This window comes from Ursus maritimus, unplaced genomic scaffold, assembly GCF_017311325.1.
Source record: "Ursus maritimus isolate PB19 unplaced genomic scaffold, ASM1731132v1 scaffold_18, whole genome shotgun sequence".
Lineage (NCBI taxonomy): Eukaryota > Metazoa > Chordata > Mammalia > Carnivora > Ursidae > Ursus > Ursus maritimus.
The window spans coordinates 13,366,369-13,380,993 of record NW_024424230.1 but is presented as its reverse complement, the minus strand read 5'-3'; the positions used below and the strand labels follow the sequence as shown (position 1 = coordinate 13,380,993).

General features: G+C 42.7%; 1 protein-coding gene across 1 annotated transcript in view; it reads left to right on the top strand.

Moving 5' to 3' along the window:
- The first annotated feature begins 798 nt into the window (after window positions 1–798).
- Window positions 799–14,625, top strand: part of PHLPP1 (PH domain and leucine rich repeat protein phosphatase 1) — a 206,022-nt gene continuing 192,195 nt past the window's right edge. Inside the window, exon 1 of the mRNA XM_040632453.1 lies at window positions 799–2,344. Coding sequence (XP_040488387.1) covers window positions 799–2,344 — 1,546 coding nt within the window. The remainder of the gene's footprint in view (window positions 2,345–14,625) is intronic.

Genomic DNA, 14,625 nt, shown 5'->3' with positions numbered 1-14,625 from the left:
GGGAAGCGGGAATGGGCGGGTTGGGCGCAAGTTAATAACAAGAACATTCCCAGGTACAGAGCTTAACAGCAGAGGGCACAATACCCACTGCCCATAGCCAGAGGCTGGCTGCAAGGAGGTGCATAAAGTAAGGATCTCTGGGGCTTGTGGTTCGCCATGTTTTCCTGGGGCATGTTTGTTCCCACAATAGAACTACAACTCCCAAGGTGCACCGCTCGCCCCGCTCTTCACAGGCTGCCCCTCTCCCAAGGCCAGCGCAGGAACCTCCCGGGAAACTGCCCTCCCCGCCCCGCCCTCGTACGCACGCGTCGCGTTTGTTTATCCTGAAGCTCCGCCTCCCCGCCGTCCTAGAGCTCCCTCCGTTCCTCCCGGGAATGCCGTCATGCTAACGATGCATATTCATGAGGCCCTCGTGGAGCTCCCGCCCTGCCCGCCTCCCGCCTTCCCGCTCCAGGCGCGTGATTAATATTCAATGAGCCCGGCTACGCTGCTGGTTCGCCGCGGCGAGGTGGGGAGGGGGCGGGCGGGGCCTGCGCTCCTGAGCCCGCGACCCGGGCGGGGAGGGCGTGTGTGGGGGGGCGGTGGCGGCGAGGCGGGCGGGCGCGCGGGATGGAACACCGAGACACCGACGGAATGCTCCGAATTGCCACATAATCCCCTGGAACGGCCGCGCCGAACGCCATTGGCTTCTCCCTTCTCCCCGCGCTGCCGCCGCCGCCGTCTCCCACCTTCGCCTCACCGCCTCCCTCTCCTCCCGCTGCCTCCGGAGCTGGGGGGGAAGCGCGAAGCCCCACTGCAATGGAGCCCGCTGCCGCGGCTACGGCGCAGCGACTCCCAGAGACCAGCAGGGAGGACCGAGCTCCGGCTCCGGCGGCGGCGGCGGCTCTGGCGGCAGGGGCCGGGGGCGGCCGGAGCCCGGAGCCCGCGCTGACCCCGGCAGCCCCGACCGGCGGGGCGCGGGAAGAGGCCCCCGGCGAGGCGCAGCTGGGGCCACTGCCGGGCCGGGCTGGAGGCACGGGTCGCCGGCGGCGGCGCGGGGCGTCCCAGCCCACCGCCGGCGGGGCTGCCCCGGTGCCCGGGGCCGGCAGCGGCGCCAACTCTCTCCTGCTGAGGAGAGGGCGCCTGAAAAGGAATCTCTCCGCGGCCGCCGCCGCTTCATCGTCCTCGTCCTCCTCCTCTTCGTCGTCGTCGTCGTCCTCGGCCGCTGCTGCCTCGCACTGCCCCGGCGCCGCCGGCCTCTCCGCCTCCTGTTCGGCCTCGGCGTCGCTGTGCACCCGGAGCCTGGACAGGAAGACGCTGCTCCTGAAGCACCGGCAGATGCTGCAGCTGCAGCCGTCGGACCGGGACTGGGTGAGGCATCAGCTCCAGCGGGGCTGCGTGCACGTCTTCGACCGCCACCTGGCCTCGACCTACCTGCGTCCGGTGCTCTGCACGCTGGACACCACGGCCGGCGAGGTGGCCGCCCGCCTCCTGCAGGTGGGCCACAAAGGCGGCGGTGTGGTGAAGGTGATAGGCAAGGGCCCGGGACCCGCGGCCGGCACGGAGCGGCCCCCCGACGTCGGCCCGCGGCTCGCGCCTGCGGAACCCCGGGACTTGGGGCCGCCTCCCGGGAGGAGCGGGCTGGCTGCCGTCGGGGGCCCGCCGCGTGAGCCTCCCGCGGACCTGCAGCTGCCGGGCGGCCCGGGCGGGTGGGCGCGCCGCGCCTCCCGCGCCAGCCCGGCGCCGTCAGACTCCAGCCCGGGTGAGCCGGGCGCCGCGCAGCCCCTGGACGGCACAGCCGCCGGCCCGGCCTCTGACACCGAGAGCTTCAGCCTGAGCCCCAGCGCGGAGAGCGTGTCCGACCGGCTGGACCCCTACAGCAGCGGCAGCGGCTCCTCTTCGTCGTCCGAGGAGCTCGAGGCTGACCAGGCCCCGGCCCTGGTGGGGGCTCCGAGCCAGCCCCGCCTGCCCTGCCTCTCCGCGCAGTCCCGGCCCGGGGCGGGCGCCCGACCGCCTTCCCCGACGGCTTCCCCGCCTCCGCTGCTGCCGAAGGACCCGAGGGGCGTCGACGGCCCGGGAGGGGCCGCCCGCGACCGGCCTCGGGAGGAAAAGGAGGCTGCAGCCGCGGCCCTTGGCCGCCCCCAGCCGACCCCGGGTGGGAACGGGGCGGCCTCGGAGAAAGCGCCTCCGCCGCCCACCCTGTACGTGCAGCTCCACGGAGAGACCACCCGGCGCCTGGAGGCACACGAGAAGCCATTGCAGATCCAAAATGACTACCTCTTCCAACTGGGATTTGGGGAGTTGTGGAGGGTGCAGGAGGAAGGCATGGACTCGGAGATTGGCTGCCTCATTCGCTTCTATGCAGGTAAGGAATTCACCTGTGTTTTGACGTGTGGGGTGTCAACACTTCCAGATGCTGAGGAATGGGTGCCGTCGGCGGTCTGTCCAGACCAAGAGTACCTGCAGGTCCTCGGGAGTCTTTGTTACTTCTTTACAGCCTTCACCCACCAACTGTGTAATACTAAGTGGAGAAATTTTACAATCCGGGAGTCGCTGTCAGTGTTGAGGGCTCAAGGTGGGGAGGCGCTGTGGGAAGTACGGGTAGCAGATACTTGTGAAAGAGGCAGTGGTACTTTGAACAATGAGGGGACTTCCTTCAGGCCCCGCCTCGAGGGCATGCTGGGTTTGGGGCAGTTTGGGATTTCAGGTAAACGATCTCGTGCACATCGTACCGACCGAGGGAGACGACCAACAGACATGCCCCGGGTCACTCCTTGTGCATTAGTCCACAGTGAGCCATTCCTGCGTGACCCCCAGGAGCTCCTTTCTTGTCACCGGGGGCGCTCGTTCGGCTCGCTCTCCTGCGCATTTGCCCGCTGAGTCTTCGCTAACAGGACCCTTCTTAGTGATACTTTCCCCAGAGCTTTTTTGCTTTGTTTCAGTTTTATGTGCAAGTTTGATTCTTGCACCCAAAGTGATGTTGCCTATTTCTTTTTCTCATTCCTTACTTCCAGCCTCTATAACCCGGTCTGACCATTGCAGTGTGACTTGCAATAGGGGTCACAATAAGACTTGAAGTGGTTACCATCTCTTGAGATGGGATCTAAAATCCTCCTCGTTCTTTTTTTCGGTTCTAGATGAAAACTTCTTTAATTTTTCTTTTTTTTTTTTTCAGCTTTTTGAGATATTGATATATTAGATCTAATTCTTGACCAGGAGTGACTAATGTTTCTCTTGATTAAAGACTCGGTGGGTACTAAATGAGGGAGCTGTAGATCCTGTTGCTATATTGGAGCCTTATATTGTTTGCATCTTTTTTCTCCTCTGGTTTAAACAATTATGTTCTTAATGATAAGACATCTTATTTAAAATAAAGTTAGCAGAACAAAATTAAATCAGGAGAGTTAAATCTTCCTCAGCTTTACTATTCTAGTTTGTAGGTGCTGGTGGAAAAATAATCATACTTATAACTTTATTAAACTGTTGCCATTCTTTCTAATTTAATGTTTCAATTCAACTTGTGTCTTAGTGGCAGCTTAGTCAGTTTGAATGAAGAAATCTTTACTCCCACATTGAAATATGCAAGACCAGTAGCATTCCTGGTGAGATGTTCCTTTAAGCTTCATTGAAGTTTTTCTATAATTCAAGAGGATTTCTGATGGATTTTTGCCTTACAAAGAAAACCATGTCATAATACAATAGCATTTGCAGTATCTGAAGATAATATCTCAACGGGATGACTGGCTTTAAAAGTTTATGACCTAGAAAATCGGGGAGGGGGTGTTTATAGTAGGAGCAACAACTATATTCTTTTCTCCTAGAACTCATGTCTTTTGTAAAATACTGTTATTTTACAAAAGCATTAAATGGTAATCACACTTGGAATGAGAATATTAACCTGAGAATGATAAATGCTCTTGTAACCAAACCAATTAAATAGAATGAAATATGCATAAAGCAAAGGATATGTAAACAGTACTGAACATATTTTATATAGAAAGAGCTCTGCATCTCTTGTTTTCCTCATGTTGATTACAATAAATGTCCGTGGGAAAGGTTTTGGGTGTCCTAGTCATGAAATTTAAATCTTTGATTCCCTTGATTGCCTCTTCAAGTGTGTCTAAAATATTCTAAGTGAGTGATGTACAGTGTTGTTGTTTTAACTTATCAATATAAAAGTGACAGATTTTCTTTCTGGTTGAATCTTAGATTTCTGGTGTGGTCATTTTACTGTTTTCGTTTTGTTTTTTATGAAAAGCCATAATTGTCCTTGTCCGAACTTACTTGCTTCGTCTCTGTATGCACAGCATAAATATATACATGCGTCTGTGTATACACTTGTAAAAACATCTAATAAAATGAGGATGTCACACACAGTATCCAACCTATTCTTGAATGTGAAGCCATTGTACAGGTGTCCTAGAAGGAAGATGCGTGATTGTTATAGAGATGGCTAGTTGTTTATTTTGTTTTTTACACAGTGGAGCGTGTTATAACCCAAGGTAATATACAAAATGTCTGTTGATATTCATTTGCCATAGAACAAAATTCAGCATATAGTGAGTCCACTTGAACTTTTGCAAGAAAGTTTAGTTATTGATGAACAAAAGGGCTTGTCCTAAGGTGGTCTTTCTTGTTGTGGGAACACTGTCAGGACTTCACACTCAATGAGGGTTTGTACCTGGCTGGAGGAGATTCCTAGAAATTCCCTCTGCAGGGGAATCCAACGGGAGTGTTACATTTGGTAGTAACTCTTTTCCTTTGGAAAAAGAGAATTAAGGTTTATTTTACAGGACACCCTTTACGAAGCTGTTGTGTGCCACATTTGTTTTTATAAGTTTATGTATAACTTACTCTTAAATTTCTTGCTGCACATCTTTTTGTTTATATGTATAGTTGGAGTTAAGGACAGATTAGGAATTTGCCTTTGAAGCTATTTGAATATTTAAATTGATCTCATTATCTGCTGTCTATCTAGTTATCTAGTCAGCTGTTTTTGTTTTTGTTTTGTTTTTTTAGAAGTCCTTGTCCAGCAGAGAACTTTCATTCTTTTGAAGGTCACCTTGCAATGGAATTTCAGTATTTATAACTTGACTCAAGTTATTATTAAAACTATTTGAAAGGCATTTGAAGCCTTTGAATATTTAAATACTTATTTGGGTAAAGTAAAATGAAAGTCTTTAATGAACTATAAGGTGTTGGTGAAAGGTGCTATCTAATTACAGAGTTAATGAAAACTTAGTTTGAAAATTGTTATTGTATCTTTCAAGCATTCTTTTAGCTGATTTAAAATATGACAAAATTTAAGTGGTTTTATGTGAAATTACTGGTCTTAAGTATTTTAAGTACATTAATATTTAATTTCCTTTTAAAATGAACCGTCGTAAACTCTAATTGGAAGAGAGTTATTTTAGGTTAAGAAATTTAAAAATTTATGTTGCTTGACGTAAGTTATGGACTTCAAAAGATTAATGAACTTTGTGTTTTGGACTCCCTGGGGAGTCTGAGTCATTGACCAAGGGCAGTATTAAACTATGTATTTTTTGACTCTTGTACCACCTTTTAGATTTAGTGGTCTAGCTAATTCTATAATAGTGGGAAAGGATGTTGACAGAATGGAGAGCACACCCACTGTGCCTAGTGAATCTTGAACAAGATATTTTTATGTGACTTCTTGGGATTGCTGAGGAGAACAATCTCCTAACCCCTCTCATATTTCTTCTCTTTTTCTCTTTTGGGAATGATCAAACCTTACATGGTTTCCTACATGGAAACCGAGAAGGGGTGGTTCAGCATTAAGCTGTAATATTGACCAGCAGGCTCTTATTACTATAATTACAGCAGTATTGAGTAACGTGGTATGAACATGTGACACCAGTGTGTGCTTGAACGGTCCTTTCAATTTTAAGAACAAAGGGTTTAACTTTATTTTTGTTGTTTTATATTTACATTTTATATTTGCTGTTTTTGATGTAAAGTGCATGCTGTTTTTTCCTTCATAACTGTGCTTTGAGAACATCTATTAATATGTTGGGTTTTATTATCTTCAAAAATTTTAAAGGGCTTTCACATAAATTATCTCATTTGTCCTTTCAAAAACATTATTAGGGAGGAGTCAGTGTCAATCCTCTTTTCAGATGGAGAAATGTGCACAGAGAGGTTTGCCTCTTGCTTGTGGTTTTTCAGTCCTTGGCAGAGATGAGAATAGAAAGCTGGGATGTTCTGTTTTGCAATTCATATCACTTTCCATGAATCGATGCTGAATTTCATTTACACTTGATTTTTTTCACTTGGTTAGAAGCATTCAGAAAATACGCTATTTTTGTGGGTAATGAGGTGATATTATCTTCCAGTCCAAAGTGGTATTCCTTGTGAAACGTTGATGGCCCTATTTTTTTTTTTTTTTTTTTTAATCTTGCTGCCTTTAAAAACCTAAAGTACCAAGCCTGGCAAATAAACAGGCAATACAGAAAGAGTACTAAAGTGTTGTAAATATTCTGGTTGCAATAGTCATACTTACATTTAAGTTGTTAGGAAATGAAGTTTACTTAATGACTCTTCTTTTTATTTGACCATGCCTCATTTGTTAAACTGTAAATCTTCACTGGGTATAGAGAATTAACACTTCGTCTGAAAAGTGGATAACTTTTCAGGATGGAGGTGTGGAGATTCAGTTCCTTTATAACATAGCCTTACTTGTAAAGTGTTGAAAATATACATCAGAAAAGGTTTGCTTTAATCTTTTATTTTAAAATAGAATTGTTGGTACTTTAGTGATAGTGCTTTATTGGTGTTACTATGCTATTGTTACAATTACTTTTATAATTCATACAATATAGAGAGCTAGAGAGTAAGCTATTCTCCCTGAATGTCATAGTTGTTTCTAAAATGTGTGCCTTTTGTGCTCAGTGAAATAATTGCAGGGAGAGGAAATGTGTAAGTTAGGTTGTAAAGTTTCTGGGTTCAAAGTTGTATCTTTATGTTGCTATACGATTATTAAATCCACCACCTTAAACGATTGGTTACCCAAAGGTCATTATTATTTTTAAAGTGTCAAGTGTTTTTGTTGTTTCTTTTTCTCTTTCTTTTTAAAGCCCTGAATTTGATTTATTGGTAACATAACATTCATTGACATTCTTTATGATCCAAGCCTAGTGTAATACTTGGCATTTTAGTTTAAACATTTGTTGAATTGAATTTGTGGAATTTTGTTAAGCAGCTGGTGGTGTATGCCCTGATTCTTCAGCCTTCCATCCTGTTTGGGCCCCCAGGGGTGTGTTAAACACACATACACACAGAGGCATTTCTCCCATGGCAGGAGCTTTTAGATGTGCCACATACTATTAATATCTTCTGTTGCACGTGAGTGAAGCTCTGTGTGGATTTTGAGAGAGCAGTTCTCTCTCAAAGTTTTATTAGAGTTAACAGGTGTTTTCCCCCCCTTCTTTTCAAAGGCATCTCTTACCTCAACTTTGAGACGAATTTAATGAGACATCTGTCAAATGAGGCATCTTAGATTTAATGATTTTGTTATGTGCCAGGGCTGAACACAGTTCAGTCTATCTGGACAGGAGAAGGGTTTAATTGTACTGTGAAAGTTGGGAGATCCTGAACCACTCAGTAGAAAAGCTTTCCTTTAAAAAAGATGCCTGACATTTTGGAAAAAGAGAAAGAAGTTACCAACATGTCTGGGGAAATTAAGCCTCAAAAAAAAAAAAAAAAAAATCCCACCTTCTAAAACCCACTCCACCTCTTTAATCCCAGGCATCTGGTATAACACTGGTAATGAGGGGTTTTGAATCTGGCCTCATGTCCCGGTGCTTCTAGGGCAAGCCCTTTTTTATACTTACCTTTGGTTTTCTAAAGATAGTATAATTAAAACAAAAACATTGACCGTGTGGATTCTTTAGACGTATTAGGTATTTATAATTAAAGTCTGTGTGACTGGTTGGGTTTTGGTTTGTATGAAACTTCAACTCTAGGCTTTGGGAAATTTTGATAAATTTAAAACTCAGGGATCTGGAAAGAATAGACTTTAATGATATTTTGATTAAAAGATGTTAGGATATTCGGTTAACTGTGAAATAGCAACTCTTCCAGGTTGCACAGTGTACTTTAGAATCAAGCATAGTGACAGTTCCTGCATTACTGAAGTGTTATTACACTTTGATTTAGAGGTGGAATAGTTTTGGTACATATTTTGTATATAATATATGCCTGGTATACCTTTTAGTATGTTTAATGAAACAAAGCATAACCTTCCCAGAATGCGAAGTTCTTGCTGAAATAATTGTTTCCCTGTTGTATTTTTACATTTGAGGTTGCTTTAGTACATTGTAAAATTTATATAATGATAACATGTCTTGTTCAGGTACAAGTCCAGGAGCTTCTGAATTTGGAACCTAGAAGTTCCATTAGAAAAGGAGTGGAAAAGTCGATTTATTGGTTGTACACATTTTATAAGTTTGTAAATGTCAATATTTTAGCAAAAAAAAAATCAGAATTTTTGGCGTATACTTTCCCAAATGAAGCTTGCTAAAATTTAATTAGTCTCATCTCCAGTTATGTGAAAGCATTCAGTTGAAGACTGAACAAAATTTGAAATAATTTTGTTTTAGACCATTTTATTAAGGTCTAAGGAGTGAGCAATCTAATTAGAAATTTGAGGTTTGAGAGGATTTGAATTGGTTGATTTTTCTTTTTAGCTTTTTTTCCTGCATTCTTTTCAAGCTGGAAGAGTTTTATATTTGTTGCTGTCTGTTTCTACTGACTCCTACATCTAGTGAAAAGAGTTAGAAAATGAATCTTGTCATATAGCTGCCTTATATGTTAGAATATTTGGGCTTTCTTTTCAACTATGAGGCATGTTTTTAAATACAGTGAATGTATGATCTCTACTTGTTTTCCTTGCCTATTCAATAATTATCTGGATTTTACGATCAGTTCAGTCCTGACACCTGGTCCAAAGAGTGAAGTTTTATGTATAGGACCAGTTTGTTTTTAAAACCTTGTCATTTATGAGAAATTTATTCCTAAGGAATTTTATCTTTGTTCCCATCCATATATTTGGAGAGCTTGTCTGGCTGTGTCTTAGTCCTGAGTGGGTGCTACCTTATGGTTTTTGAGTTTGGCTGATGTGTCCTGGGGTCAGGTGACAGTAACCTTGGTTGGTGTTTTGTATGTTTGTTTGTTTGTTTTGTTTTTCAAAAATACCTTTGGGGAAAAAATTACATGGTTTTATCTCACACTCTGAGAAAAAATGGTGTGTAGTTTAAGGAAATTAGTCCGAAAGTTGGGAAACTTGGCATGACTTTGGGCATTCATTTTAACCTATCCTGGGCGTTGCTTTCCTGGTCAGTAAAGTGATGAGCTTGGAGTGGAGTAAGTCTAAGATCGCTTTCAACTCTTAATATTCTGGGACTTTAATGGAGAACCTTTCCTTCCCGTTAGAAAGACTAAAAGTTGTAGTTGCTTTAAATTCTGTAAGACCCATCTATGGGTTTAAAAGAGTCAAATCCCCTGCATTTTCTCGGGGAGAAAGGGATGGACTTGGACTTCATATATGCAAGATAGCCTGACGTTGACAACCAGAGTAGGTTGCCTTTTTGGTATAGATTCAGACTAATGACAGTGTAGGCAGTGTTTGATTCACTCTTTCCCTGCCAGCCCTCCTTCCCAACGTAGACCTCAGTGTGCTAGAGATGGATTTAAATAAATACATCCTTTTTAAAGTTAGGGTTTTTTCTTAAGTTAATGTACAAAGCAAGATCCTTTCATAATTCAGTAGTGTCAAGTTTACTGTAATGGTAACTCTGTATTTGAGGTATTCGAATGTGCAAAACTTACTAGTTCTTTTTTTTTTTTTTTAAAGATTTTATTTATTTATTTGACAGAGACAGAGATAGCCAGCGAGAGAGGGAACACAAGCAGGGGGAGTGGGAGAGGAAGAAGCAGGCTCACAGCAGAGGAGCCTGATGTGGGGCTCGATCCCATAACGCCGGGATCACGCCCTGAGCCGAAGGCAGACGCTTAACCGCTGTGCCACCCAGGCGCCCCAAAACTTACTAGTTCTTTAGTTTTCATTCTTGATGGGCTATGTGCTTATCTCCTTGTGCCTAGAGTCTCAGGAGAAAATGCACTTAAAGAAAATGAAATTTTTGCATTGTTAATTTGATTGAATGATAGAACTTAGGATCCCACAGAGATCCTAACATCTGTATTTTTATAGATGACAAAAGCAAGCCTATAGAGGTTAAGTATCTGGTCTAAGACAAGTCAGTCTCAGAATTAGGAATAGCACCCATGATTTGGATTATCTGTCCATTGTTCTTTTTTTCACCACACTGTGAATTTATAAGCTTATCTTTGGAGCCTCCTTCTATTTCGTATTCAAAATGGAAGTTAAAAAAAATGGAGTGTATGTCACACATTTGGTGGTTTCTCTGTGACCTCAAGGTGTTTCCAGTTTCATTTCATTCTACTCAGTGCTTTTGGGAGGTTGCATGTCACTGCAGCAGATATAAGGAGGGGCTTCTGATGGAACAGTTGGATATCTTACTTGCATAGAGGGAAATTAGATTTCGTGAGTGATGTTACCCTTTGGGGGATTTCATGATAGAACTTTAATGTTGACAGACAGTTGGCTGAGAGGAGTTGCAGTACTAGAAAATCAGAAAACCAATGGTGATTCGTCTAGTACTTTGAACTTGAAATTGTTAGACTGGAAATGTAAAAAGAAATCATTGACTTTTAAAAAATATTTGGGAAAAAAATTTAAGAATAGATTTTGAAAAAATATTCTCATTCAAACATGTTCATTAAAAAGATTCAGTATTCTTCATTTCAATTTTTAAAAAGATGTCTTCTCACGACGAGACGCACATAGCTTATTCACACACACATGCACAGTTCTGCTTTTGTGTGATACAAAACATCAAAAACAACTGGCTTCGGTAATCCTTAGGCTTTTGTTGTTTGTTGGCTTTGTAAGTCTTTATCATGAAATCTGCTACTGCTTTGAGTATCTCCTCTCTCTCCCTAAAAGAGAGGTAGAGGGAGGGAGAGAGGGGAAAAAGAAATTTCTGCCCCTGTTAGCAAAAAGGCAGTTTGTGAATATTTTTGGGGGTGTGAGAGAGATTCTCTTCTATATTAGGCTCTATTTTAATTTAGTCATTTACCTTAAGCAAAAGTTTTAGCTTTCCTTATAGGGCATTTAATCTACTGAGTCAATTAATTCCTCAAAGATGACTGTTCATTTTTAATACGAGGAAGAGAACTTTTTAAAGTGCAGAAGTACAAAGGGTAAAAATACATTGCATCTGACATGCAGAATATGTACTCCAGATGCTGAAGCAGAGGAGAAATTTCTCTTGATGGTCTCTTGGAGAGGTGGTCTGGCTGGGGGCAGCTGACATTCAGTTGTATGTAATAAGGATCTGTCCTTATGGGAAGAAGTAAACACCGCTATAACTGAGCTTGTTCTTTTATACCCACCCCGCACATGCGTTCTCCATTGAGTGTTGAGGCAGGATGTTAACGGGAGGTGGTAGTCCTATTTATGGATGGGAGGGGGAGGAGTGGGGTGGGGTAAGTAGTCTTGGGAGAAAAAAACCGTGATTTTAAAAAAAATTGCGGTTCTTAATTACGTGGAGCATTTTTTCCCCATTTTAATTGGTAACTTATTGTAAATGGCCTATTCATATCCCTTTCTCATTTTTTGTTTGATATTTGCCTTTTTCCTACTGGTTTATAGAGGTATATTTAGAGAAACTAGCTTTATTTTGTAAGTCACTAATTTTTTTTTATCCATTACACATTTATGTCCGTCTTTTCATTTAAATATTCAGGGCTCTGTGTCATGCTTTAAAAAGATTCCCTATCCCAGGTTTAAAAAAATGAAATTTCCTGTATTTTCCTGTGGTATCTGATAGTTTTATTTTCTATGCTGAACTTTTTAATCTATTGTTTAAGAAAGATAGGAAGTAGGAAAGAACAAATTGTGTTAATACTTTTTATTGGATAGTTGAGTTATTTCTTCCCTGATATAAAATGCCACTTTTCCTCAGTTTGTGTTTTTCTTTTTTAACTGATAGAGATTAAAATCTATGATATAGAACAGTATAGGTTTAGTAGCTATTTTGAATTTGTTCAGGAAAATAGGGTGAAAGGGAAGGCTCTTTATCTGGTTTCCACTGCATTTCTTTTTTGCTCCCTGATTTCTCAATAGCAGTCTGTGACCATTACTTTCAGGATGGCAACTCATGTACTTCTGGAATACAGAGGTATCAGGATTCTCTTTTCCTTTGGATACTTCCCAAAGTATCTAGGGTGGGAGTGGGGTTGGCTGGAGCGTAAAATGCTGGTATGTATACATCTATATACACACCTATTGCATTAGGCATCACTCAGCTGCTTATTTATGACGAAGAGATTCCTTTTTTCTCCTAAAGAATTTCTAGGGACCATCCTGAAGGTCCCTGTGAAGCACACATGATTTATCTTCTGAATATAGAAAAATGAAGACTAACATGTCTATCAAAATCAGTAACAACTCTGCCAGCGGTGCTTTGAGGTTTTCTTAGTTGACCTGAGAAGGGGTTTCTATGTGTAGCCATGAATTGAGATGACAAGAATATAATGCAAAATAACTCTGAGATAGCTGGAAATTGTGAAATGGGACCAGTGTTCTAATGGTACTCACGGTGCTTTAGTGCTATAGGTAAATGAACTCCCAGAGAAGATGAAGTAGTTTTAGTGGGGGTGTGGGAGGTGTAGAGTCCCAGATGTCAATGACCTAGAAAAGTCAAGTTAGAACACCTGCCACCTTTGGTAAGCTGGCTTTCATGGTCTAGTGACCAATTCTTAGTTATGTGACCACAAGACAAAGATTGTACTATTGTTGCACTTTGTGGCCTTATTAGACCCTCTTGGGTACAAAACTGGGATTCTCTTCTGTAGGCTTTTAGCTGTATTTACCTAAGTTCCAAATTATCTTAGCTGGAATAGATTCTAGGCTTGAATCCATTAACACTTACAGGGAAAATCTCCAGACCCATTGCCCTAAAATACTAAATGAGATAAAGATGCATTGCCAAACTTATTTGGGTGTTCACAAGTCCCAGTTCTTCTCTTCCACAACAACGAACTAGATGGCATTTTTTTTTTTTAATTTGAAGAACCAAGTGCAAAAACTCCCTGTATATAATGTTCAAGAAATTGAGTAATATTTTGTTATTTAGCAAACATATCGTCCTTACTACATGCTAGGCAGTGTTTTTGTGCTTTATATATATTAGCTAATTTATTCCTCATAACAACCCTGTGAGGTAGACCATATTATTACCCCAGTATTACGGAGAGAGGGCACTGAGTTACAGAGCAGTATAGTAACTCACCTGCATTTGTCAGTTTGTACAGTGAGTAAGGCACAGACAGAATTCAGGTCCAGGTGTCCGACACCAGAGTCAACTAGTTAGTATCCACCTTCTTTTGCTGAATGTAAAGAACTTATCCCTAATAACCTTCTGGGGCCAGTTTGGGCATATCAGTATTTGGGAAGCATAGATTTTGAAGTAGTTAAGTCCTGGACTTGAGTTCTGGATCTGACACTATCCCTAGAGCTCTACTTTCTTCCTTCTCTGTTTTTTTTTTTTTTTAAGATTTATTACTTTATCTTCTTTTAAGATTTTATTTATTTATTGGAGAAAGAGAGCAAGTGAACTTGAGTCGAGGGGGGTGAGTGGAGAGGGGCAGAGGGAGAAGCAGACTCCCACTGAGCAGGGAGCCCCATACGGTGCTCAGTCCCAGGACCCAAGATTTATTTACTTATTTGAGAGAGAGAAAGAGGGAGGGGCAGATGGGGAGAGAGAATCCCAAGCAGACTCCCTGTCCATCGTGGAGCCTCACTCTGGGCTAGAAATCATGACCCCAGCTGAAACGAAGAGTCAGACGCCCAACCATCTGAGCCATCCAGGCTCCCCTCCTTCTCTGTTGAAAGAGTTCATGCCTTCGTGTCCTACGAGGTTGTTGAGAAGATCAAATGAAATATGTGGAAGTTCCTGGCATAGCAGCACCGGTTGTTAAAAACCAAGCCCTGGGCTTAGGGTGGAAAGAGTGTTGATGGAGGACCTGGACAGTCAGATTTGACTGTGGGCTTCTTTGCTTGATGTGAGACCTGTAATGAGCCCCTGAACCTCCTTAAGCTTCATGAGAGAGAGAGAAAGAGAAAAGTGATAAGATAAATCTGTCTCAAGGAACTTTGGGAGGTTCAGATTTGATGATATACATGGAAGTGCTTTGTAAATTGTGAGATATTACACAAATGTAGTGTGGTTTTATTATTCTTAGCAATAGTAAATTGCCACAAATGTTAATGCGAGTTAATTAGGGCTCATTAGGGAAAACAGGATAGACAGTTGCTCAGTGACAGTGGCAGACTCTACACTTTCATCTATCCATCCATCAATTATCGTATCTATTATGTCAGAGGTGCTTTTCATTCAAAGATGATTAATTTGAATTTTCTAGGATCCCGTGACATACTTACAGTTTTGAGGGCATGTTTGTGGAAAAAACAGGCAAGCCAGCATTTTTATACAAAGGTGAAAAGTGTTCCAGTAGAGTCAGGGTTCACAGAAGACTGTAGTA